The following is a 24,373-nucleotide window of genomic DNA, read 5'->3' as shown; positions in this document are numbered from 1 at the left end:
CGCGTCCAACACAGCACTGCTTTGGAAACAACCTGCAAGGGCCATCCTGGCTCCACGTGGGACCACCCAAAATCCAAACGCTCTGTCTGAAGCCATGTTCCACATCCTAGGTCTACATGTTCCACATCCCGGGTCTGACAGCAGCGTGGCGCAGACCCTCGCGGTGCCCCATCTGTAGCTGCGAGGCACCGGCGTTGCAAAGCAGCTGACGGCGGTGGGAACGAGCTCACTCTTATGGGGCGCGCACGGGGATGCGCCCGGCCGGGGGGGGTCAGAGCAGCACCCACGAGCAGCACCCACATCTCCGCGTGCCCACAGCCCCGCTCCGAGGTTCGGGGGGCAGCGGGGCAGGGAGGAGCTGCCGGTGCGAGGCGGACAAAGCGGCGCGGGGGCACCGGAGCGAGACCGGGATGCGAGACGGGGACGCGGGGTGTGCGGGGACCGCGGCGGGTGCGGGTCAGGCTGTTGCAGAGCGTCACGGCGCCGTCCGACCGCTGGGACCCTCCGAGCCCACTCGCTCCTCGGCATCCCGGGCCCGGCGCCCCCCGTTGCCCGCATTGGGAGCGTTGCGGGGCCGGGCCGGGCGGGGCGGCGGTGCGGGGCCGGGGAGGGGCGGGGGGCCGGCGCCACGTGATGCGCTTCCCCGCTCCTTAAAGCCGCCCGCCCCGCCACAATCACGGCAATCAGTGCCGCGCCCGGCCCGGCCCCGCCGCCACCATGGCCGGGGCCATCATCGAGAACATGAGCACCCGCAAGCTGTGCATCGTCGGCGGGATCCTGCTGGTGTTCCAAGTGATCGCCTTTCTGGTGGGAGGTCTGATCGGTGAGTGCCAACGGGCCAAACTTTCTCCCCCCGCCGCGGTGCCGGTGCTCGTTCCGGTGTCAGCGCCGCGCCTCCATGAGCTCATTAGCGCGGCTTTGTCGTTAAGCAAACAGAGCTCGGCGGGGCCCTTTGTGCTGCCGGGCTGCCGGGCCGAGCCGGAGGGGCACGGAAAAGTTTGCCCGGCCTGCTCGGCGTGCGCCGAAGAAAGGAGGGAGCCGTCAGCATGGCGACCGGTGCCGCGGGGCCCTGGAGCCGAACGCGCGGCCGCTTCTCTTTGGGCTTTTTTTCCCTCTCATCTTTATTTTTTTTTTCCATCCCCCTCCCCTCGTTTTTTTTCCTTTCTGTTTTTGTTCTTAGTTGTTAATTCAGCTCTCCCTCTTTCCTTACCGCCTCCCCATCTCCGGGCTGCGGGAGGAGGGAGCCCTTCCTGCCTGCGGCAGCGCTCGCCAGGCGGAAAGCGATGCTAACAGTAATAAGGAGAGCAGGGGGGTCGGGGGGGCCGCCCGTCCCGGGGCGGCGGCGTCGGGTAACGCTGCGGAATGGAGCGAGAAAGATGGAGGAGGGCGGGCTGCGGGCAGTGCCGGGGCTGGCGGTGGTACTAGAAAGCGGAGCGGGCGGGGACGGCTCCGGGCGGCAGCGCAAAGCGCACCCCACCACCACCACCAGCACCACCACCAGCACCACCACCCCACAACGCTGTTCGTCCCGGGTTCCCCCCAGCGCTGCGGCCCGCAGGGTCGGGCAGCCCGGCCGTGTCCCGTGGCCGCCTCCGTGCGCTCCGCGGCTGCCACGCGTCGCCCTTTTTGTTGGGGGGATCGCGAGTCCGACGCTCTTGCAGCGATCTTTATTTCAGGGGAGCTGAATAGCGGCAGCCGCGTTCCGAGGGCAGCTCCATTGTTCTGCCGGTGCCCCGCGCTCCGATCCCTGAGCAGTGCGGCTCTGTAGGAGCTGGAGAAATTCTGCTAAGTGTAATTAGCAAAACTTTGCTTTCATCCTCCTCTTGCTCCATCACAAAGCAGCCCCTGGCAACATCGGGCTAGAACCCGAGATTTCTGCTCCCGTGGGCCCAAACCCGCTCTGAACAACACCAGGATTTGGTTTTCTGCCCTTTGCTTCCAAAGGAACTGGTTCAGACGCAGGTTACTGAACCCAGTGCTGATTCATTGGACACTCACGGTTCCTTGGCCCGTGTTGTGCAGAGAAGCTGTGCTCCGTGTTCATAGGGGTGTCTTTGTTTTGCAGCAGAGCTCTCCATGTTCGTAAAGCACGAGCTGTGTGTACAGAACAAACCTATTGAAAGCTCTGCTTCTGTCTTCATCTGGGGGCAGGTGTGATAAACAGATGTGTTTGTATTGCATGGGCTGAACAGACCGCTTCCTTTCATCTCGAGATCCCTATGAAGCTGAACAGAGCTTGGATCTGCCGTACACACACCAGAAATGCCTCTCATTAGGGCCCAGCCCAGTGCTGGGCTCTGGGAGCTGCAGGCAGTGTGGCAGTGACTCAGGGCTCGATGCCTTTTTCAGACCCAGGGTGACATTGTGTTGATCATACAGGGCACCTCCTGCCTGCTGGTGGGTCCTAGGGGTTGTTATGGGCAGACCTTCTATCGCTGCAAAACCCAGCTTTGAGTCTGTGTGCAGGTATTAGTGTGTTAATGCAGCACCCAGGTGGGTCTGTGGCTGTTCTGCAAAGTGCCCTCCAGGATGGGGCTGGGCTGTGAGTAATGCTGCTCCTGCAGCGCATGGGGGGGATGAGAGCTGAGGTGCCACTGAAATAGTGACCTGGTCTGGTTTGATCCAGCACGCCAAACAGACAACAAGAATCCGCTTATTTTAGTTAGTTCAGGTCTAGACAAACCAAAATATGTCCACAACGGGAGTGCAGCTACAAAGCGAGTGCGGCCGTTCCTCTAGCAGGGAGTCAGGTCATGTTTCAAAACAATGACTAAGTGCTCTATTTTAACAGATTATTTTGCAAGTAGAAAATACACAAATGCAACACATCAGTACCTGATACGGCCGGGAAGCTGCGTTCCTCTGGAGCTGTGCTTTCTGCCAGTGCTGGTCCTCCATGGAGTTTGTGAACAGCAAACTATTTATGTGAGCCTTAGGAAACTCCGGCATATTTCTGTTGGCACTTCTGTTCAGATGCAGAACTTCAATCAATCAGCATCCCCGTGGGTTTTTGCTTAGAAACGTGCATTGGCACAACATGAGATGAAGGCACACAGGAGTCATTGCTCACAGCAGAGCTCCTGCGGCATCTGTGGGAGCTCAGCAAAGCCGAGGTGTGAGAAGTGCCGGAAGGGGCGGTTTTATGGGGCTGTTTCTTTGCTGCTCCCCGTGGAAGAAGCTGCCCCCAAAGCCAAAGCCCTCCTTGGGCAGCTGCTCCGTAGCCCACTTGGAGGCGGTTCCTTCCAGCACTGCAGATTACATCGGGATGGTCAGGGTTACCTCCTTCCTGCTCCAGAGCTGGCTTTGTGTACCAGCACTCAGTAGTGGATGCAGCAGTCCTACAGCTGGCCATATATTCTGCAAGTGTAACTGATTGGAGAGGGAAAGGCGTTTATTTCCTCGCAGGGATGAGGGGATGCATTTGGGAGCAAGCAGCTCTGCTTCCTTCTCTTGCTTTAAGAATGAGGGGAGGGGGGAAAGCAGAGTTGTTTTGACTGGAGCCAATAAAACTGCTGCTCGTGTGTCTTGCCCAGAGAGATAATGAGTCATGAGTGCAAATGGCTGAGCAGCTATCAACAATCCCGGCTCATTATCTACGTGTCGGCTTTGGCTCCCGAGCACTGAGTTTCCAGGATTTATTTTCCTTTCCTGGGATTTCATTACCTTCCTCGGGCTGAGGTGGGGGGAGGAGGCAGCAGGGCCCACCCCAGGGCTACCAGGGCAGGGAGCCGGAGGGTATAAACAGGACGGCTGTTTGTGAGGGTGGGCAGCAACAGGACAAGGGGGAATGGTTTTAAACTGAGACAGGGGAGGTTTAGGTTGGATCTTGGGAGGAAGTTTTTCACCCAGAGGGTGGTGACGCACTGGAACATGTTGCCCAAGGAGGCTGTGGATGCCCCATCCCTGCAGGCATTCAAGGCCAGGCTGGATGTGGCTCTGGGCAGCCTGGGCTGCTGGTTGGTGACCCTGCACACAGCAGGGGGTTGGAGCTGGATGAGCACTGTGGGCCTTTTCAGCCCAGGCCGTTCTGTGATTCTATGGCAGCCCCCAGGCCCAGCTCAGCCCCCTGGCACAGCACTGCACCGTGGCCATGAATGCCAATGCCGTGCCCTGTGCAGTGCATTCCCAGCGCTGCAGCCTTGGCAGAGCTCTGGGAGCGGTGGAGAGCAGACGTGAAAGGTCATTGTTGCCCAATTCCTCTTTGTAAGAGCTGCAACTGTAGCAGAATGGGCAAATGTGCCTGGAAGCGGCAGCTCCCGGGCTGAGGGCTGTGCCGGGGTGTGGAGGAGCGGCCGTCAGGGCTGTAAATCCTTAGGGCTAATCTTTGTCTCTCTTTATTTTTTTCCTTTCCCCGCTCTTCTCACAGTTGCATCACGTTGAACTAAAGCTCTCTGGTGTCCGAGATGTGCTGCCCCTCGCAGCTTATGTGCCGCGGGAGCTGCTCCTGCAGCTCTGTTTGGTGCTGCCTGGACTCGGCTTCACCAGTCGGTGTGCGGGCTGCCCTGCAGCGATAACCGCCCGGCGGGATGGCTGCTGTGCGGCAGGTAACAGCCCCGGCCTTTGTAGTGGAGGCGTCAGTCCTGCGTGGTGCCTGGGAAGGAGGAGGGGTGTGCACGGCACCTCTGTGCCAGCTCCAGCCCTGAGCAGCCCCCGAGGCGACTGTGTGTGTGACACCGCCGGATCTCGTGGCGTCTGGGCGGCTGCAGCTCAGTGCGAATCAGCTCATGGCTCCTCCTGCTCCAAAGGGGCTCTGCTGCACCCGCAGCTTCTGACCTCTGGGAAGTGCTGGATGCGGGGTGCAGATGTGGGCTGGGAATCCCACAGCTGGGCTGCGTTTGCTCAGGCAGGTTCATTCCTACAGCCCAGGAGCGAGAGATGAGCTGGGGCAGGCAGAGCCACTGTTGCCCAGCTGCACCGGCACCGCTGCTGTAACTTTGCTTAGTTTTAGAGATCCAGTGGATTATTTGAATAGACAGCAGTTCTGTATGTGAAACCTGCCTTCCATCTCAAGACAAAGTGACTTCTATGTAGGCTTGTAGAAACAGTAACCGGCGTTAGACCAGAGGAAAGGAAGGGTTTCTGCAGTGCTCGGGTCGGTAGCAGCAAGGTTAGCAAGGAGGGAGGCGGAAAATCTTTGTGCTGTAATAAACATGAATTTATAAGTAAATATAACGTTATTCAGGTTCTCACCGCTCTAGCTGGAAAACCTCCTTCTGTTGGATGATAAATTAGCTTGTTTATTCCTATCCTGCTGTTGGTTAGTGTAATGAAGCAGAAGCCCATTGTGTGTGCTCATTGGGTAGTGATGGCTCTGCACAGAAGGGGGTAATTGAGTAGAAAAGCAGAATGCTCCCGGTGCATGGGAGAAGTTAACACCGCATGAGGTCAGTGGGATTCAAGCTTTAATCAATGTAGACACAATGCAATTGAGATTTTGTAAAGGGCTTGTTTATGGTGAGAGAGCAAGGGTCAGTAGTTAATTGGAAGTGCTGTAGGTGTTCTAGATGAGAAGGTGCAAAATATATATCCCAGAGGGAAGGACACGCGTGGGAGAAGAGGATGCTGCTGTGCTGCGTGGGCTGAGCGCCCTGTGTGCAGGGTTAGGGAGGAAGGATTTGCTTGAGAATTCTTTGCATTCATCTTTAACAGGCTGGCTGAGGAAGCGTAGCTCTGTAACGTGAAGCTTTGATAAGGGCATTTTTATACAAAAGCCAGAATGGAGGGTAGGATTTTGTCATTAATTAATTGTGCCCGTATTGGCTGGGGAATGGGCACCTGCCTCTTTAAGCAGCTGAGCTGGGATGGCTGGGTCTGAACTGAAACTTCTGCAAAATGAATGGAAAAGATCAGTTTGTTTCATTCAATCTGCCCCTGGGCCGAGCACTGCCAGGCACCTGCAGCCCACGTGCCCCTGTCCCAGCTGGGGACATGGCTGCCACCGCCACTGGGTGTACGGGATGGGATGCTCCATTCCTGCAGAGCTCGGCCAAGCAATGTGGGGCTGGGTGCAGGGCTGGGTGCAGGGCTGGGTGCAGGGCTGGATGCAGGGCTGGGTGCAGGGCTGGGTGCAGGGCTGGGTGCAGGGCTGGGTGCAGGGCTGGGTGCAGGGCTGGGTGCAGGGCTGGGTGCAGGGCTGGTGAGCTGAGTGGTCCCAGCTGTGTGATGGGTGCTCCCTCCTGCTCTGTGTAGTCTATGGGAAGTGGAAGAATTTTGATTGCACTTGAGATGGAGGAGAAAAGCCCTCAGTGTTTGGCAGTGGGATGGTTGCCAGTGCTGATACAACACTGTGCTGGATCAGCTCGCAGCATCTCTGGCTTCTCTGACCAGTGCCGTCAGGAGATGTGAAGTTTGCCGAGATGAGATGCCTCCTTCAGCTCCTCTCCTTTGAAGCTTTTGTGTAACCTCGCCATCTTCTGAGTCCCAGATGAATCACAGCTCATGATTCAACACAAGGCTGAGCAGTTTGGGATCATTCAAAGCTGAATTTGGCTTCTGATTTCCTGTGTCCTTTTTAGTGGCCTCTTTGTCCTGCGGACAGAGTTACGCCAGCTTGAGCATACAAATGTTCTCGTAGACAATGGCCTGGAAGGTTCCTCAGCACCCGTGGAGTGGCCCCAGCCCTCAGACCCGGGATGTCCTTGGGGCTCCCACGGGTCCCAGCGGCCCCACAGGGCGGAGGCCGCCTCCTGCCTTGCGGCTGGGGAAGGGCCTGACTCCTCATCCCAGCCGGCACAGCAGGAACGTGGCTGGGGCTTATCTGCCGCTGAGCAAAAACTGCCCCGGCGCTCTTTGTGGGCAGGCATATACATCACACAGTACGTCAGACAGAGCCACCCCACCTCGCAGCCCACGGACCGAGCGGCTGAAGGCAGCCTGCTTGGCACCGCTGCCGGCTGCAGTCCCTTGATGCTCGCTTTGTTTTGCATAGCACTTTGTAATGCTGTTAGTTGACTTGGCTGCAGTTTCCCCGAAGCGTTTTTTTCCACTCGGTTCGACACTTGCTTGAATTTAATGGGAATGGAGCCAGACAAGTAACCCAAGCCAAGCACCGACGTTTGTTTGGTGCGTGGCTCCCGAGGAGAAGAATGTATAGGAATTGTCTCCTGCTCCTCTAAGCTGTAACTTTGGCAGGGGGATGCTTGTGTCAGCATGCCAGGACTTTAAAATTGTAATCAGCCTGTGATGAAAACGTGTATTTATGGCTGTAATGAGCTGCATCAAAGCGGGACACATGAGCCTTCCCTGCAGAAGTAACTGTATCTCCTAATTCCGAAATGCCTACTTCTAAATCACACAGACCTTACCAAGTTGAGAGGGCTTGGCCTGACTCCCTGCCTTATTTCTCAGCAGTGTTCTTCGAACTTGCTCACAGCTGCAGTTTTAGGCCCTGCTACCAGGCTCTGCATTGAGCCATGGTGGGAGAACACGGTGCCATACGAGTTCTGTGTTTAATGCACTGCTGCTCCATCCCACTGTTGGTGTGGTTGCAGACCATACCCAGCCTCCCCAGCTCCCTTCTTCCCTGCAGGTGCTGGCATCCAATTGCCTGTTGCTCTGCGTGCTCCTCCTGCTTTAATTCACAGTGCAGGACTGTTTCAGTGCTCCTCATTTTTCATTGGAGCGCTCTTACATTACTGAACTTGCTCTTAACTTTCTAACTTCTCCCCATTTTCCTTCATAAAAGGATAGAACAGGTTTGGTCAGCCTCAGAAGTTTGAAGAAATAAATAAAACTCTTTAACAGCTTAAGAAGTGTTAACTTGTTCCTTCTGCCTTCCAAAACCTGTGAACCTGGAAGAAGCTAATGAGAGCACGTCTTGATGCTTCATGAATAATACTTTGGAAAATAAGGCAGCTCTGTTTCAATGGCAGCAGAATGCTTTGCCTGTTGTGCACACTTGTGCTGCTTCTGTGACCGTGGGCTGTGAGGAGCAGAACTGCCACTGAGCTCTGACTGCTGGCACCTCCAGGTCGCATCGGCTGCAGTCAGAGCTCACCAGCTCTGCAGTCCATGCAGTAGCACTGAAATTCTGGCTTACCAAAGGGTGACAGAAGCAAGGCTGAACTGCCTTCAGGGGAGGGCTCTGAGGGGCACAGCTGTGTGAGGAAACGCATTCCAGTGTTTCAAAGCCTTTTCTTTGGGAGATGTGGAGGTGTCTGTGCTGGCATTCAGTGGTGGAGGACTGGCTGAAGACTGATTGCATTTGTCTTCTTCTTTTATCCCTGTTTGCACCCTGTATTTCCAACCATTTCCCCCTGGATGTAAAGCCAGAACAGGCAGATTGCCTGTGGCTTAGCTGTCTATGTGGGTTGTTGGGCATCTCCCTGACACAAGGTGGATGGTGCCTGCTGAGCACCCTGCTGGTGGGGCAGGACACCTCTTTAGCTTTGGCTAAATTTGGATTTGATCCCATTACATCTGCAGACATAACAAGGTTAACTGACTGCAGGATCAAGGAGCTGTGAAGCAGAATCACTTGATGTGTTTGTTTTGAGTTGCCTTCAAATAGTTGAAAAGGGAGCTGCATGTTTTGGTGGAGAATTCACTGCACAGGATGCTTAAAGACTCTAAAAGCTCAATTCTTTCCCTTGCAGCTCCCAGCCCCACTACAGCTGTTCCTTACATGTCGGTTAAGTGCATTGATGTAAGAAAAAACCACCACAAGACCAAGTGGCTGATGCCCTGGGGACCCAACCACTGTGAGAAGCTCAAGGACTTTGACGAGGCCATCAGCAGGCAGATCGAGGCCAATGACATTGTCTTTGCTGTGCACATCCCTCTCCCCAGCAAGGAGATGAGCCCCTGGTTCCAGTTCATGCTCTTCATCATGCAGCTGGACATTGCCTTCAAGATGGACAATGACCTGAGTAAGTTGCACCCTGCCTATTATTACTTACTGTGCATGTTTCCCAGCATCGGTTTCGTGTTGCCTGTGTGCAGTACTGTGTGTTAATTGCTGAGCACCCAAATGCAGGGAGGTGATGCAGAGAGGCAGGAGTTAGCAGTGAGATGGTACAGTGTGGGCCATTCCATAACCCATGTGCTCAGGGCCCCATCCATGGCCTTGGGTATCTCCAGGGATGGGGCAGCCACAGCTCTGGGCTGCAGCGCTGGGCCCTCACTGCCCTCTGAGGGAAGAACTTTCCTGTGGTATCTACTGCAATCCTTCCCCCTTCTTTTAGTTTAAAACCATTCCTCCTTACCCCATTGCTCTCAATCTGTGTAAAATTAAGGCCTGCCCTGGTTTAAATCCAATAGTTTGCTTTCATAGCATGCACTCTGGGGGGCTTTTGCAGTACTCCCAGGTAGTTCAAGTTGTGTAGTGCCCAGCACTTGCTTGCAGTAGATCTAGGCCCTGTGGGGGCAACTTTTGCCTCCGGTCACATAGTCATAGAATCGGTGAGGTTGGAAAAGACCTCTGAGACCATCCACTCCAACCATCCACCTACCACCAGTATTTCCCCACTAAACCGCGGCCCTCTGTACAACTTCAAAGTGTTTTGTGAACACAAAACAGGTTCTGGCAGGTGCTGAGATTCGTTGGTGTTTGGGTTGCATTTGAAAAACATGGATGCAAAATAGTTAGTTCACCTTGAAGCTACAGTGGTCCAAATGAAATGACCAAACCATACAGGGACACCCCAAACCTACTGCAGAGAAGTGAGGAGCAGCTCGGGCAGCTGCTCTGCCCCCTACCAAAAGACAGCTGTAGGTGTGTCAGCGTGTTCTGAAGCTGTGGAAAATCCCTCTCTTAACAAGTGACAGCAAACAAACAGTTTGCCTCTCAGACTGGTCTAAACTGGGGCCTTGGCGGCTGTTTGGCTGGAGCAGCCTTGTAGCTTATGGGCACTAAGAGAAGTTAAAAATGGGGCTTTCTAAAGCGTGCATGTACTCTTAACCCTATAATCATCTCTAACATATGGAGAAGCTTTGTGCCTTCCTCACTTCCCAGGCTTCACCAAGCTGTTGCACAGAGCCAGTTGTACAGAGCCATCACACAGAGCCATCGCTGTTCTGAGGCTGGAAGCACTGAGCTGGAATAAGCACCTGGCCGAGCACCTGGGGCAGGCTCTTAAAATGCTTAACGAGCTTTTGACAGTCATTTCTCCCGCACTTGCAGAGCCTTTCCTTCCTCTTCTTACTCGAGCTGCTCAGTCACCAACTCCTTCAAGGCTGGGAACTGAGGTTAAAAGCAGAACAGCTTGTCTGGTCAGTAAGAGCCATGTCTTGGGGATGGGCTGCCCCACTCCCCAGCGCTGGGGGCTCACTTGGAGCTCCCAGGTTGTCAGAAGTGTTTGGAGAGAGGCCTGCCAATACTCTGCATTGTGAGAGCTTATTGGCACGTCCTGAAGTTTCCTTTCATTGGCTGAGGAAAGCTTAGAAATGCTGCTTTCCTCCCCTTTTTGTCAAGCTGAAGTTAGATGCAAATGAAGTGTGAAGTCTGCAAAACAAGCGGATAACACTTACTTGCTAAATTGTGTTGTAACAGATTTTAAAAGGAAAAAAAAAAAAAAAAAGCAAGGAACTTCTTAACCTAAAATAATTGCATGCATCTGGATCTTGCTGCTAACTGCGCTTCAAGAGCTTCATTTAACATACAATTGGAACTGGCTCTGCAGAGCAGGTGGGCTCAGCTTCACCTCTTGTTTCCCAGTGACACAGGATGGTTCCCCTGTGCACATGGGAGATTCATTTGTCACTCATTTTCTGACCTGCACTGCCACAGGTTTGGGCCGTCTGCCTTAATGGGGAGCACCAGCCCTGCTCAGAGCCGGGGGTTGGCTAAGGACACCCGTGTTTATCAGAGGGCAAACAGGATGGTATGGAGGGTCTGCTATGAGTTTTCTGTCTCCAGACAAACGTTTACCTCTTTTTTTATACCCAGCGAGTTTAAAATATGAATAAGTGAGAGACTCCTGGCTGCCCTGCTTTAGAAGGAAGCTGTGCACAGCTGCGTGCTCCCGTTCCAATCTGTGTGATTTGGGCCTCTGCTCGGCTTTGTAATTTTAGAGTTAGTGAAGTGTGGAAGCATAATGCAAATGATTGTAAAGTTTCTCCTGTTTGCTTACATGAGCTTCAGCCCAGATAGCAGGATTAGCACGCAGCTGGCACACAGCTGTCTCCCAAACGACTTCTGTATTTTTAGGCTATTGTAATGGCAGGGAGGATGCCCTGAGTGAATACTGTGCTAGAGTGAATCCTGGAGGAGCTCCTGGGTGCTGAACAGTCAGCAGGAACATGCACCAAAACTCTGGCTGTGCTGAGAGCATGGGAGGCACAAAGCAGCCCCACGCCTGTGTATGGAACCAGTCACAATGGAAAAGACCTCAGGGATGCCCAGCCCACCCCCCCACATCCCTCAGTGCCACATCCCCACGGCTCCAGAACACCCCCAGGAACAGGGATTCCCCTCAGCCCTGGGCAGCCTGCAGTGCTGAGCATTCATTGAAGAGTTGTTTGCTAACAGTCCTGTGACTGGTGGTGTCAGATCTCTGGGCTGGCAGCCCCAGCAGGATGGCATCATCTCATAGTTGGCCATCCCTGGAACGCACAGGTAGCAAGGCCAACCAAACACATAACAAAATGAACACAGACAAGCTTGGTAGGTGTATTCAGATCAACCTGTGATGCTAGTGAGGTTGGCACTGTGCTGCCAACACCAGAGCTGGTTTGCTGGGCTGCAGATGACCCAGGCAGTATCTCCATGCTCTGCGCTGACCAGGATTGCTGAGGCTTTGCTCTGCACCAGGCCTGACTTGCACAGCTCTGGCTTCTGGTGCCGGATAAGGCAGATTTCTGTCTGCATATTCATACCTTTTGTTTCGGGAATTTCTGGAGGATCTTGTTTGGCATGCATGGAGGAACCAAACCATGACTTTCCTTGAATGCCTGCATCTGAAAGGCGGAGCGAAGGTTCCTGCCAGCCTGTCCTCCTCCTTCCTTGTGCGGTTCTTCCCCTCCTGCTGTGCCTCAGCCTTGAATAATTAAAGCACTGCACTCTGTTCCTGCTTTTCTGAGCCTCTTCTCAGCCTGAATTCACTTTTTTGCTTATTCATTTCTATATTATTCATTTGCTTATCTACTGGGAAGGCCATAGTGCTCACCCCTGTACCGCTGACCAGAGATCTCTTGGGATGTGGCTGCTCCGATGCTTTCTGGTCTCAGAACTGTCCCATATGGGTTTGTGTGATGGGGATGAAGGTGCCAGAGGTGCGTGGAGGTGGATGCCTCCATGGAAGAGTGGAGTACAGCAGCAAGGACTCTTCCTTATTCAGTTTCAGCCAAACAAGTCAGTGTCCTTGGTTGTTCCTGTACAGAGATGTATGTATCCTGTGTTGACCGCCTTGAAGGGCCTTTACACCAAACTCTAATCTCAGGGGAGATGTTACCCCCATGTAGAGAATGATGGAGATTCAGGCATGGATGATAACTCATTACTTTGCAAACACACTGGGATATATTTTCTGCTGTCTGGTTTTCATCCTCGATGGCAGCAGCAACACTTGGATTACAGAGATGAAATAACGAAAGCTGTTTTTGTTGGATCTAGTCCCAAGCATTCCGGTTGGTTTTATGGCTTCTGAAATGGAGTTTGCAGTTCTTTTTAATTGGGCCAAGTTCAACCTTATGTTCCCATTTATCTGTTTTCACTGGTCTTCTAAATAGCGGATCTGAGATGGCAAATGCATGTTTCATGGAAACCTAACCAGTGCCTGTGGGAAGAAGCTCGATATCAGTCGAGATGGTGCAGATCACATGTGTGCAAAGAAATGCTCAGAAAAATCTAGTTGCATCCACATTAAGGCATAACAGAACCACCTCCAAGCGCTGTATAAATAGCAAGCTGAAACCGCCGATCCCATCCACGCCCCTTCCCATCATTTTGGATGAGTGTGCCACCACGTAGTCCCCACACAAATGTGACTGAAAAAGATGACAGATATAAGGGACGTGCATATCCCATGCACAAAGTTCCTTGTGGGCATGAAAGGGTCCCCTGCAGCATATGAAGGCCAGATTTGTTTGGAGCAGCAGAGCGTTCCAGGCGTGCTGCTGCATCATTCCAGGGACCTGCAAGTGTGAGCAATTAGCAGCAGTGAGCACGAGCAGCTTGCAGCAAGAGCAGTGTCTGGGCCCTGGCACAGTGAGCAGCAGTGCACATGAAGCCCCAGCAGCTCTCTGAGGGGCTGCTGATGGATGGAAGCAGACTAGGTTGTAGCACACACGTGCTGCAGAACGTGTGCCTCTTTCAGAGCCTTCCCTTGGAGCCGTGCCTGGTAAAGAGGAGGATTTTACATCTGGTGGAGCTGGTACAGGCTTGCCTTGGGTTTTTAAGCTGTTTGTGTTACTGCTTGGCAGACTTCAGCTGTAATTCTTTCAGTTTCATGAGCTGACTCGCTTGGAGTCCCTCAGAAAGTGTTCTAGCCCCATTTCCTCCTTGCAGCAAATCCTAGCAAGAGCATTTTTAAAGGCAGGTATGCCCCATATTCCCCTTATTCTTCCTAGAAGGAGGTCCAGAAGAGACATGAAACCCAGGAACCCTCCCCTCCTAATTCATTATTTGCCCCTGTAGTTTTCCCTCCAGGTGTGGGGCAGTATGAACGTGCTGTGTGGTTCTGTACCTGGATGTGTCAGCTCTGTGTGTGTTTGATGTGCAGGCTGCTGCCTCTGTGCAAGCAGAAAGGAGTCAGTGCTGGGCTGGGGGGACCTCAAAGCCCTGATGTAGAAAGGCTTCATTTACATGGTATGTGCAGGAGTCATTTAAGATCTCTCTGGCAGAAACACTTGTGTTAAGAAGCAAATTGTAGGCCTTCTTATTTAAGGTGTTGGGCCTTAATGTTTATGGCAGGTGATCTACATCCAGCAGAAACCCGGTGCTACATCAATGGATGACTATCACATCTGAATGAACAAAGTGTACCATTAGTTGCACAGTTTCTCCCTTACACGGTTCACCTAACCACGTACAGCACATACAGTTGTATGCTTCATCTTATTTTGTGAGCAAATGCTGCTTCAGCGTCAACTGGAAGTAAACGCAGTGATGCATTCTGCCACATCCTGATGTGGAAGGAGCAGTTGTGTACCCCTGTGCTACCTGCAGCAGCAATGTGGGCCAGCCCACAGTGAGGGCTGCTGGTGGCTGTGTGTTTCTGTAACCATCTGGATTCCAGATTATTGCTCCTAATGCTGCATGAATAAGTAATGCTCTTCACCCACAATCATAGCTCAGCTATGTCATGGTATGTCAGCAAGATGCCCGAACTTCGTGACTGGTAAAAATCAGGTTCTTTCTCTTCTACAATAAAGGAGAGAAATATATTGGTAAGGGTCATTTGAGCTGTGCTGTTTGGAATGCAAAAAGTCTGTGCCTCTCATAGGTCCTTTCAACGTGCAGAGGCTCTCCTACCTTTGTGGTGTTCTGTACCACTCCTAAGAATCTCCATGTTTCCTCTCTCTTGCAGAAGAAAATGCAGAAATTACCCTGGATGTGTCCTTAGCGTATCGTGATGACATGTTTAACGATTGGCAAGAAATAGCACATGCAATAGAGATCAGGAAGCTGAAATGCACCTTTGGCTCCCCAAAAGTAAGGTGTTCTGGTGGTGCTGGTGGTGGGAGGTGTGGGGAGCAGTGGGGATTGTTCTCTTCCTTTTCTTTCTGGTGCTCCTTAGGATTGTTCACCTGTAGCTTTCAAGCTTGCCGCCTTCTCTTGGCTCTAAGGCTTTAAAAATGGAATGAGCTCCACATGCAATCTGGTTCTGTTTGGTGGTATAAGAGACGAAGTTGGGCAGTAGGTAAGGGAGGTGTGAGGTCAGTGCATAGATCCAGCTACAGGCAGAGTCAGAGGCTTTGGGGCCTGTGTACCCCACACCACTCTAAAGCTTTTAGACCTTTCTGCCTTGTGCTTCCGTGATGCACAAAACCTTGTTATTCAGAGGGGGCAAAGAAACATACTGCAGCGCTCACAGAGTGCCGCAGGGTGGGAGTCGCTTAAAATAACTCCTTAAAGCCTCAGGCTACAAAGCTTACGCACAACAGCTACAAAGCTTATGAGTAAGGAGCACAACTAGCAGCGAGAACAGAGCATTCTGTTTGAATACCTATTTCTTTTCATGCTGCAGACTGTGATTCCTGTGCTCAAATCAGTCTGGTGTTTTCAGCATGCTTTTTGCAGCCCTGTGCCTTGTTCTCCTGTCTCATAGTCCCCCTCAGAAGAAAACCTCTACACCCATACTGTTCCATAGAGCCATATATGCACAGTAAATATGTGTAAGGCATGGAGAATACTGCTGGTAAAACAGCACTTCAGACATTCCACATTTAAGCATGTGGGAGAGGTTGCAGATTAGTTTTGGCTCAAGCTGTATTTGCCGGTGGAGGGACTTTGGGTCCCAGAGTAATCTTTCATCTTGAAAGGCTGCACTTATTGAAGCAGGGTTTAGGAGCCTGAAACGTGAACCTTTTTGAGCTTAAGCGCTATCAACTCACTGACCCAAAACAACCAAAAAATTAAAGGAGGAAGGTCCCCAGGCTGCTGTGTCCCCAGGATAAGATGGGAGGTGCAGGTGATGTCAGTGCCAGTGATGCTCCCAGCTGAGTTCACTGCTGAGGCTCATGTGGCTGCAGGACGCAGCTGACTGTGCTCCTGCCATCCTCTCTTTAGACCCTGGAGTCTGAGGGCCGTCACTACGACTGCGACTTCCTTCCCTTCATGGAGATCGGCAGCGTGGCTCACAAGTACTACCTCATCAACATCCGCCTGCCCGTGAACGAGAGGAAGGGCATTAATGTGGGCATCGGGGAGATCAAGGACATCCGCCTGGTGGTGAGCCTGGCCCCGCCGCACTCAGCCAGCTGCTGCTGGTGGCTGCAGACGGCGGTGGGAGGACTTGTGTCTGGAGAGCTGCATTAATTTGGCCTCTGCTTTTCCCACCCGCAGTGACTGAGCTTCATGGTATCTTGTTACTTGTCTGGGAGCAGCTCTGCTCGCTTTTTTCCGTGCTGTGTCAGAAGTGCCTCTGACCACCTTCTGCCTCATGGTGGAAGCTGCGGGTTTTGGCTTTTGTTTCCGGGACTTCTGAGGCCTCCTCAGATGGTCTGGGTGCTAAGCAGGCTAAGCTCCCTTCCTGCCTTGGCCGGACCATGTCTTTCAAAGGCTGCTTGCATTTACCTGTGCTTGCACGATAAATTTGTGTTTCTCCTGCCGGCTCCTGTAAGCAGAAGCATGGTGCCAAAACTTGTATCACATCACGCTTTGTTTCTCCTCAGGGTATCCACCAAAACGGAGGCTTCACAAAAGTGTGGTTTGCCATGAAGACCTTCCTCACCCCCAGCATTCTGATCATCATGGTCTGGTACTGGAGGCGGATCACGCTGATGACACGCGCTCCTGTCCTGCTGGAGAAGTGAGTGAGGGCATTGTGCTGGGAAAGGTGGCCCTGAGGCAAAGGAGATCCGTGCCGAGCAGGTCCTGGCCGTGCCAGTCAGTGTGCCAGGCAGGGCAAACAGCTGGGAGGCAGGAACTGTCTGTTCTCCCTCCTGTCCACTCCCTCCACCAGTAACACCCAGAGCATCTCTTCTGTTACGTAAACCCCCCAGAAAAGGAGTAGCTGCATTTACCCCGGAGGAGCTGAGTCCTTCCTTGAAATCTGCCTCTGCCCAAACAACGCGGGTTTTTCCTGCCACTTTTGGGGCACAACTCTGGCTTCTGTGGCTTTGCAAACTGCAAAGAGATGGTGTTTCTGTCTCTCCAGGGTCATCTTTGCTCTGGGAATTTCCATGACATTCATTAACATCCCGGTGGAGTGGTTTTCCATTGGATTTGACTGGACATGGATGTTGCTCTTTGGGGACATTCGACAAGGCATTTTCTATGCCATGCTGCTGTCCTTTTGGATCATCTTCTGCGGAGAGCACATGATGGTGGGTACTGCAGAACAGAAGGTGGTTTCCATGTCCCTCCCTTGTATCAATACCAGAATCCCTTGGTGAGCATTGCAAACAGTGCTCTGGGGACTGGTTCCAGGTGAGAGGACTGCAGGATAACTTGCTCTTTCACACTTCTCCTCCTCCCCATCCTTCAATTAGGACCAGAATGAGCGGAACCGCCTCTCGGGGTACTGGAAGCAGGTTGGACCCATAGCTGTTGGCTCCTTCTGCCTCTTCATCTTCGACATGTGTGAGAGGTGGGTGTCACAGCCCTCCAGCCATGTGCCCCAGGAGCCTCCCCTGAGCAGTGGGCAGAGGCTGGTGGCTGCCTTCAAGCACACAGGTTCATGGTGCCTTGGACCCATGTGGGTGGATGTGCAGCCCTGTCTTGTGAGAGGGGAGTAGACTCCTAGTGAAGATGCTGAGACCTTTAGGCACCTCACAACTGCACGTCTTGTCCTGTAGGGGCAGAAGGACGTGCCTCCCACCTCTGTGTCCTTCTCCCCCACAGGGACAAGCAGCAGGGGCAGCTCTCTGCAGGCTGCGGAGCAGATGAGGGGTTCTTTGTGAGCCTCTTGGCCTCTATGACAGCTCTGTGTCTTCTCTCTGCAGGGGAGTGCAGCTGAAAAACCCCTTCTACAGCATCTGGACCACTGAGGTTGGCACAGAGCTGGCTGTATCCTTCTACCCGGTCTGGGCAGGTCTAGCACTCATTGTTGGTGGCTAAGGAAGGTGGGCCTGCCCTGTGGGTGCTGCTGCCTGATACCTGCAGCCGTAGGAGGCTGCCTTCTTCCTGGCTGGCCAGAGCCGGGGTACTGCGGGGTCCCATGGTGGACAAGGAAGCTGTGGTGGGAGGTTTGGTGCTGGATACTGGGACCAGTGCTGTGCTCGGGGACATGGAGATCTGTGAGGCAGCACAGGGGGTCCAGGTCCTGGTGTCAACACAGACTTCCCACCAGGAGGTTAATAATGACCATCGGGATCGTGTTAGAAGAAGTGAATCACCCAAATGATGTTTTCTCTTATTTCATGCCATTTTCTTTTGACTCTGCCGCTCAGATGGCCTTTATTATAGTCGCAGGAATCTGCTTGTGCCTCTATTTTCTCTTCCTGTGTTTTATGGTCTTCCAAGTGTTCAGAAACATCAGTGGGAAGCAGTCCAGCCTGCCAGCAATGAGCAAGGCCCGCCGCCTGCATTACGAGGTAGTCACTCCCTGCTGTACACAGCTTTTGTTTTTAAGATGTCTTTTCACCTGAGGGCTCTGCTGAAACCTTCACTGTCACTGCAGGCCAAAATCAGACGTATTCAGTTCATTTCCTCCCCCTCTTGTAGCCCCTGAGTGTTGTTTCTGCCCTCGCTCTTTACCTGCTGCACAGCACGAGCAGCTCACTTCAGGCGCTTGAGCTGAGAGAGCCTGTTGTTTTTACGGCTGTGCTCCCATCTATCACCAGCATCATTCTGTGCAGTATGGTCGGCTTTCAGCAGGTTGGTTATCACTCATCAGGAATGCATGCGAAATGCATGTGAAAACGGCACTCAAAAGAACGTGCACAAGACATTGAGCAGCTCTTCCATCTTTCCCTTTAGCAAGAGGCAGAGGATGCTGGCTTGTGCTATAGAGCTGTTGTGGCCGTGCTGTAAGTAGAATCATCTGGCAAGCACAAGTCTGGTCTGGGAAAGTAAAGCTAATGGCCATTTGTTGTTACTCTATAGCCCAGTAATGATGCACACACAGGGATTGCCATCAAAATTCCAGAAGTTGTTTAAAAAACACAGATATTTTCAAAGCAAAAACTTAACTAGCAAAAGCCAATCCAGAATACAGCCGGATTCCCAGCTGAGAGCCTCAAATAGATCATCTTAGCTTTTGCACTGCAGAAGAATGTAAATTGTAATTCTGGAAAGCACTCAGCAATACTGCAGCTTCCTGTAGGCTCAGGGGTGGGAAGCAGCCCATGCAGACCCCTGCCATCACAGCCCAGCACCATGCTGCCTAGCTAAGACCTGGATACTCCCTGCAGTCATTGCTGAACAGAAATCGGGAGCCCCCAGGTGGGCTGTCCAGTGGATGGAACCCACAGCTCAGCCCGCCCTGCCTCCTCTCCCACGTTAACTCTTCATCAATCAGTCCCAAAAGCAGCTGTAATGGAAAGCAAGAGCTGTCGGGACACGCACGGCCCGCTCGGAGCACTGGGGAGGAATGCAGACGTGTGGGGAGCGGAGAATATTGGCTGTCGTGAACGTAGCGCAGAGGAGTGGGTGGAGGTTGTTTTGGTTTGGGGTTTCGTGGGTTGGACCCTTTTTTTCTTCTTTCTTCCTTTCTTTCTTCCTTTTATTTTTTTATCCCCGTGTCCTTTACACGCTAAAAAACAAGAACGTGTTTGTGTGGATCCTGTTAATGTGACCGGTGACATTTCTCTCCAAACAGGGGCTGATCTTTAGGTTCAAGTTCCTGATGCTCATCACTCTGGCTTGTGCAGCTATGACAGTCATTTTCTTCATTGTGAGCCAGGTGAGTGGGACAAAACCCAGCTGCGCTGGGGAATATCACCCCAGATTCTGCAGTGGCCGATGGAGTCACTTGAGGCTCAGAGAGATCAGATGTGCGTCTTGGAGGCACGTTTGGTGATAAGTCTCTTGTTAAGAAATTGTGTCCCTGTATTTGAAGCCCTGCCATGGAATTGCTTTGTCTGAGACTTCCCCCAGGCCTTTGGCTCACAGGGTCTGTGTTTTTTGAAATATCAGCCACTTCTGAGAACTCAGCAAGAGCAAAAATGTTCTGTTCACATTAAAAGAATCTGGTGGCTTTCTATACCCACAAAGAAAGGCCAGAATTCAGCCTTTCTGGGCTCTGACTTCACAACCCTGTTGTTTCTAGCAGGATTTATACCTACTTATTCCGAGCTATGATGCAGTCTCTCTGTATGCATGAGCTTATATAGCTGTTTAAATATACTTTGATGGTTTACTTCAAGTAACAGTTTGCTGTTAAGATTGCATCTGTTTCAAAGCTGCCATTTAGGGCTGTTCCTAAGCATAAACAGCTTCAGGAGAGCAGTGGTGTACAGCCTTGCAAATCCAGTACAACAGAATTATCCCTGTAGGAGTAAGTTCTCTTTCACTGCACTGTTTATGCTTTGGGGTACGTGGTGTGTCCCAGTGGAAAACACTGGGACTTTGCTCCTAAAAACCTGCCTATGCTGAAGCAATCTTCACCAATTCCAGCTGGTGATTTGGTTCATCACCGAGCATCAGTGACCTTAGCTGTAACACAAAGGCTCTTGTCCAGCAGCTCTTTTCAAGGTGAGCTTTTGCCTTCCCCTGAAGGCAGGGTCGTGCTGCTGTGGCTTCTCTTTGGAGCAGAATGTCCTGCTGTTTTCATATCAGGAGAAGGCGTGCTGCTGTCTCGTGCCTTTTTCTTTAGTAGAAAGACAGCATTTCAGTGTGAACGGTCCGTGTAATATTAGTTTTGGTGATATCTGGGTAAATCCTGACAAATCCCTGCAGTGGGGGCTGCTGCAGTCAGCCTGGGTCTCATAAAGGAGAAGCAGCAAGAAGGCACCCAGCAGATCAGCTCTTGGCATTATTCATGCTGCTTCCCCTTGCATAGAAGGCCTATTTATAGAAGGCTTGTGTTCTCAGATGTAAGTGGTTGTCTCCAAGGTACTGCCCTTTTTGTGGCGGCCTTTGCTGAACACATCAGCTGTGGCAGCCACATATTGCAGAACACGAGGGATCGGATCACATTTAAGAATGATAAACTAAAGGAAGCCTGATAGTCCCATTGTAAGCAGTGTTTTTTTCCTTGCAGACCAGAGCTGAAGCAGAGAATTCATAGATACATGCCCTGCTATGTGTCTAGAGCCCCGGTCTCATGGCACTGATGCTTTGCTCATTGCTGTTCTCCAAGCTGGAGCTGTAGCAGCCACATCTGCATTTTAGCAGGATGAATGCAGAGCTCAGCTAACTCAGCCGACTGTCTGCTTTCTTGTGGCAGGTGACAGAAGGCCACTGGAAGTGGGGGGACATCACGATACAGGTGAACAGTGCCTTCTTCACCGGCATCTACGGGATGTGGAACCTCTACGTCTTCGCACTCATGTTCCTGTATGCGCCGTCACACAAGAACTACGGGGAGGATCAGTCGAATGGTGAGTGGCTCTGAGGGGTCTGCTTGCAAATGCTTCATCAGGAGAAAGATGTACAGTGGGTGATGCCTTTTGTGCACCTTTATTGCCAAAGCTGCATGTTCAGGACACTGAAATGTTGTGCAAATGACGGCTTGTTCTTCTGTTGTTTTAGCAGACATCTTAATTATTGACTAGGTTGGATAGGGTTAAGCATTCAGCCGAACCTTGTAGGTTGGTTTGCTGTGCTCCTTGGTGTTGCCCAGTTGTAACTGCATAGCTGCAAAATAAAGAGAACAGAAACTTGGGCAAGTGGAGAGTGTCAGTGCTCGGTTGCCTTTCAGTGACCTACAGCAGCACTGAGATCTTCATCTGCCAACATGCTGGTGTTGTAATGGCCTCAGATAAAAGCGTTCACTCAAGCATGGAATGGCAGGGGTTGGAAGAGGCTTCAGAGATCACCTTGTTCCAACCCTGTGCCACATTGTAGAATAGCCCATGGCTCAGGTAATTCCTGAGAGCCCAGAGTGAGGAGAACAGATCTTCTGCCCTGGAACTGCGCAGAGGTGCATTGTGAGGAACATCTGATGGCATCGCTGTGTTTTGCAGGTGACCTGGGGGTGAGCAGCGGGGAGGAGCTCCAGCTCACCACCACCATCACCCACGTGGATGGCCCCACAGAGGTTTACAAGCTGGCTCGCAAGGAGGCTCAGGAGTGACACCGGGATGTCGGGTGCGGTGGCGGGCACAGGACGACGCAATGCCCTCCTGCAGGAGCCGTGTCTGACGTCCCTTGCCTTTTGAGCACCACAGCTTGTGTGTCTCCACAGAGCAGCGACACCGAGCAGAACGTTTGTAAACTTTCATATGGTGTAGTTATTCCTGGGGGGAGGGCTGTGTATATTGTGTTACTCTCGAGCACATAAGTACCTGCTAGGAAAGCATTAATGTCGCAAAGTCGCACATTCAGATGTGAGGAGGTGGCAGACCTGACCCTGAGCAGTTTTTGTTGTTAAGCACGAAGCTGGTGCTGATGGCGACTTGGTGAGCACTTCTGCTCTTCTCCTTGTGTGTGACTTCAGACAGGGGCTCAGGCTGGACTGGAGTTAATGCCTCATTTTTCACAGAATCATTAAAGTTGGAATAACTCCAAGGCCATCACATCCAACCCCAGCCCACCCCACCCCACAGTGCCCAGTATAACAGTAAAAAAAGAAAAAGAGGCTGCTTTTCTCAGCCATCTACAGTCATACTGAACCATGTTTGAGGTCTGTGTTTCCCCCTGCAGCTCCACAGCAATCCTCTGCCACTTGGATGAGGCACAGCTGGGGCGGAGGGCAGGCTGTGATGTTTTAAGTCCTAGAAGAACCTCCGTGCTCCATCACGGGCTTCACGGCTGTTTGTTACATACAGGGGAATGTGAAAGCCAGACAACAGGAGCAGTGTGTGCTCCTGCCCCTTCCTCACTGATGGGAGCTGTGGGTGGTGGTGGATGCCCCCAGTCCAGGTGAAGGCTCTCATGTGCTGCTGTGTCTGAATGACTGAAATGGCTGTAGCTCAGAAGTGCTGAATGCTTCTTGCAGAAGTCCCTTCGGGTGGGTTTGGATACTTGAACTGGAACGCTGACCGTTACTGCTAAGTTTGTATGTTTGTAAGGTGGGTGCTGGTGCTCCTGTGCTCCCAGTGCAAGTGCTGGGGCCTTCAGCATGTGGCAGAGAGAAGCTCATGAGCCACGTGCTGAAGGAAACAAGTGGTAGGCAGAGCAAGCAGGGTGTATGGCAGCAGATCTGCCACGCAACGTGAGTTACGTGCACGCACAGCCCCAGCCCCTCCATCCCCCTCAGCTGAGCGCTCGACTTTGCAACTTTAATGTTCTTCTTACGCTGGGTTCTTACGTGATATTTATGTTGTCCCCATAGATGTGTCCATGGTTTCTTTTACGGCGTAGTGTAGCGTTGCATTTTTGTAAAGGCTTTTTACAAATGGGGCATTGCAGCTTTAAAACCAAATCTTGTGTCCAACACTAACAACTTGTTTACGGGGTGTGTGTACGTGTGAGCTGTGTGCGTGTCTCTGGTTTTCTTTCTTACTCCCTAAGCTCTACTCATACGGCTCACAAATAGTCCCTGGATCTTACTAAAGTGTATCCTTTGTTTGTTTAGGTTGAGTTCACTTTTTACAGAATGCTTTTAAGCAACCTGGAAAACGTGTAGATTTGTTAATTTAAATAAAATACACGGTCTTGTGGTTTTTGCAGGCCTGGTCAATGGCTGCAGGGCTACAGCCTTCCCGCTGGGGCTGCTCCTTGTGTTTGGTTCTTGCTGCAGGCAGCAGCTGTGCAGAGTGCTGCTGGGAAACATCTGACCCTTCCAACCAATGTTATGATTCTGTGACTCACTTGAATAATTCACATCGTTTTTCAGACGCTTTGGGCTGTGATGCCAATGGCTGCAATGATGTCCTGCAGCTCCCTGCTTCGGGAGCAGTCACTGGCAGCGCTGGCTCTCCCTGGTTTCTGCAGGACTTGCCGAGTTCCTGTTGCAGAAGGTGCAGCCCTGGGGCTGGAGAGGATGCAGAGCGTGGGATGGGAGCAGGTCTGCACCGCTGTTTGGTTTTTGTCCAGGCTCCACCATGGCCTCAAGGTTTGCGTGCTCACCTCCATTGCTGCTGTATTCCCTATTCCAAGCACCCACTGCTTGGGGCTGTTCCCCTGGAAGGCTCTGGGCATGGGGTAAAATCCCACCCCAAAATTCTGGTAGTGGCTGTGAGTGTGGGTGCTCAAGGCGGTGCCTTTTGCCTTGCTCCAGGTGCCTGCAGCAGGCGTGTGGCTGCCACAAGCATCACCTTCCCACAGGAGGCAAAGTGCTCTCAGGATGGCCATGGAGCAAGTGGGGGATGCTGCACTGACTAAATTACGTGGCTGCTGCCTTCAAGATGAGAAATAAAAGTTTCCCAGGGGTTACACTTGGGAAACAATGGGAAATTTGATGAGAACAGACTGAGTTCAAAATCCCAACCGCTGCAGCAGGAGCTGCCTTGATAACAGCGTGTCACATTGCAGGGGAGCTCCCTGCCGAGGGCTGCTCGGAGGCTCAGGGAGGAGCTGAAGGGAGGGCGGTGCTTGCAGGCCCTGCTGGGTTGCAAAGGAGCAAATTCATGAATGTTCAATAAGCACGAAGCCTCCAGCACCCTCCCACACTGCAGCTCCTTCCTTGCACTTGGCATTGGGCTCCAGCAGGGTCCTTTGCTGCCCTCTGCTGACAACGTTGTGTTAATTGGGTTTAATGGTGGGGGGGCAGGAGGGTGGGGGAAA

General features: G+C 52.3%; 1 protein-coding gene and 1 long non-coding RNA gene across 2 annotated transcripts; both read left to right on the top strand.

The window, feature by feature from the left end:
- The first annotated feature begins 676 nt into the window (after nt 1-676).
- WLS (Wnt ligand secretion mediator) lies at nt 677-23,310 on the top strand. Its single transcript, XM_015870900.3, has 12 exons — nt 677-823; nt 8,595-8,867; nt 14,466-14,590; nt 15,668-15,829; nt 16,273-16,409; nt 16,758-16,926; nt 17,092-17,189; nt 17,545-17,608; nt 17,992-18,135; nt 19,362-19,445; nt 20,931-21,084; nt 21,670-23,310. The coding sequence occupies exons 1-12, from the start codon at nt 718-720 to the stop codon at nt 21,777-21,779; spliced, it is 1,626 nt and encodes a 541-aa protein (XP_015726386.1). The 5' UTR covers nt 677-717; the 3' UTR covers nt 21,780-23,310.
- Nucleotides 23,311-23,354: 44 nt separating this feature from the next.
- LOC146759091 (uncharacterized) lies at nt 23,355-24,043 on the top strand. The gene is made up of 2 exons (XR_014933065.1): nt 23,355-23,702; nt 23,868-24,043. It is a non-coding gene; the product is annotated as an uncharacterized LOC146759091 (long non-coding RNA).
- The last annotated feature ends 330 nt before the right edge of the window (nt 24,044-24,373 follow it).

This window comes from Coturnix japonica, chromosome 11, assembly GCF_054131305.1.
Source record: "Coturnix japonica strain WE chromosome 11, WE-NBRP24, whole genome shotgun sequence".
Taxonomy (NCBI): domain Eukaryota; kingdom Metazoa; phylum Chordata; class Aves; order Galliformes; family Phasianidae; genus Coturnix; species Coturnix japonica.
The sequence above is the reverse complement of the archived record's forward strand: the minus strand, read 5'-3'. Positions and strand labels throughout refer to the sequence as shown.

Coding starts and splice junctions, on each gene's coding strand:
- WLS (XM_015870900.3), top strand. CDS start 718: ATGGCCGGGGCCATCATCGAGAACATGAGCACCCGCAAGCTGTGCATC. Junction 824..8,594: donor TCTGGTGGGAGGTCTGATCG/GTGAGTGCCAAC, acceptor TTTCCCTTGCAG/CTCCCAGCCCCACTACAGCT. Junction 8,868..14,465: donor CAAGATGGACAATGACCTGA/GTAAGTTGCACC, acceptor TCTCTCTTGCAG/AAGAAAATGCAGAAATTACC.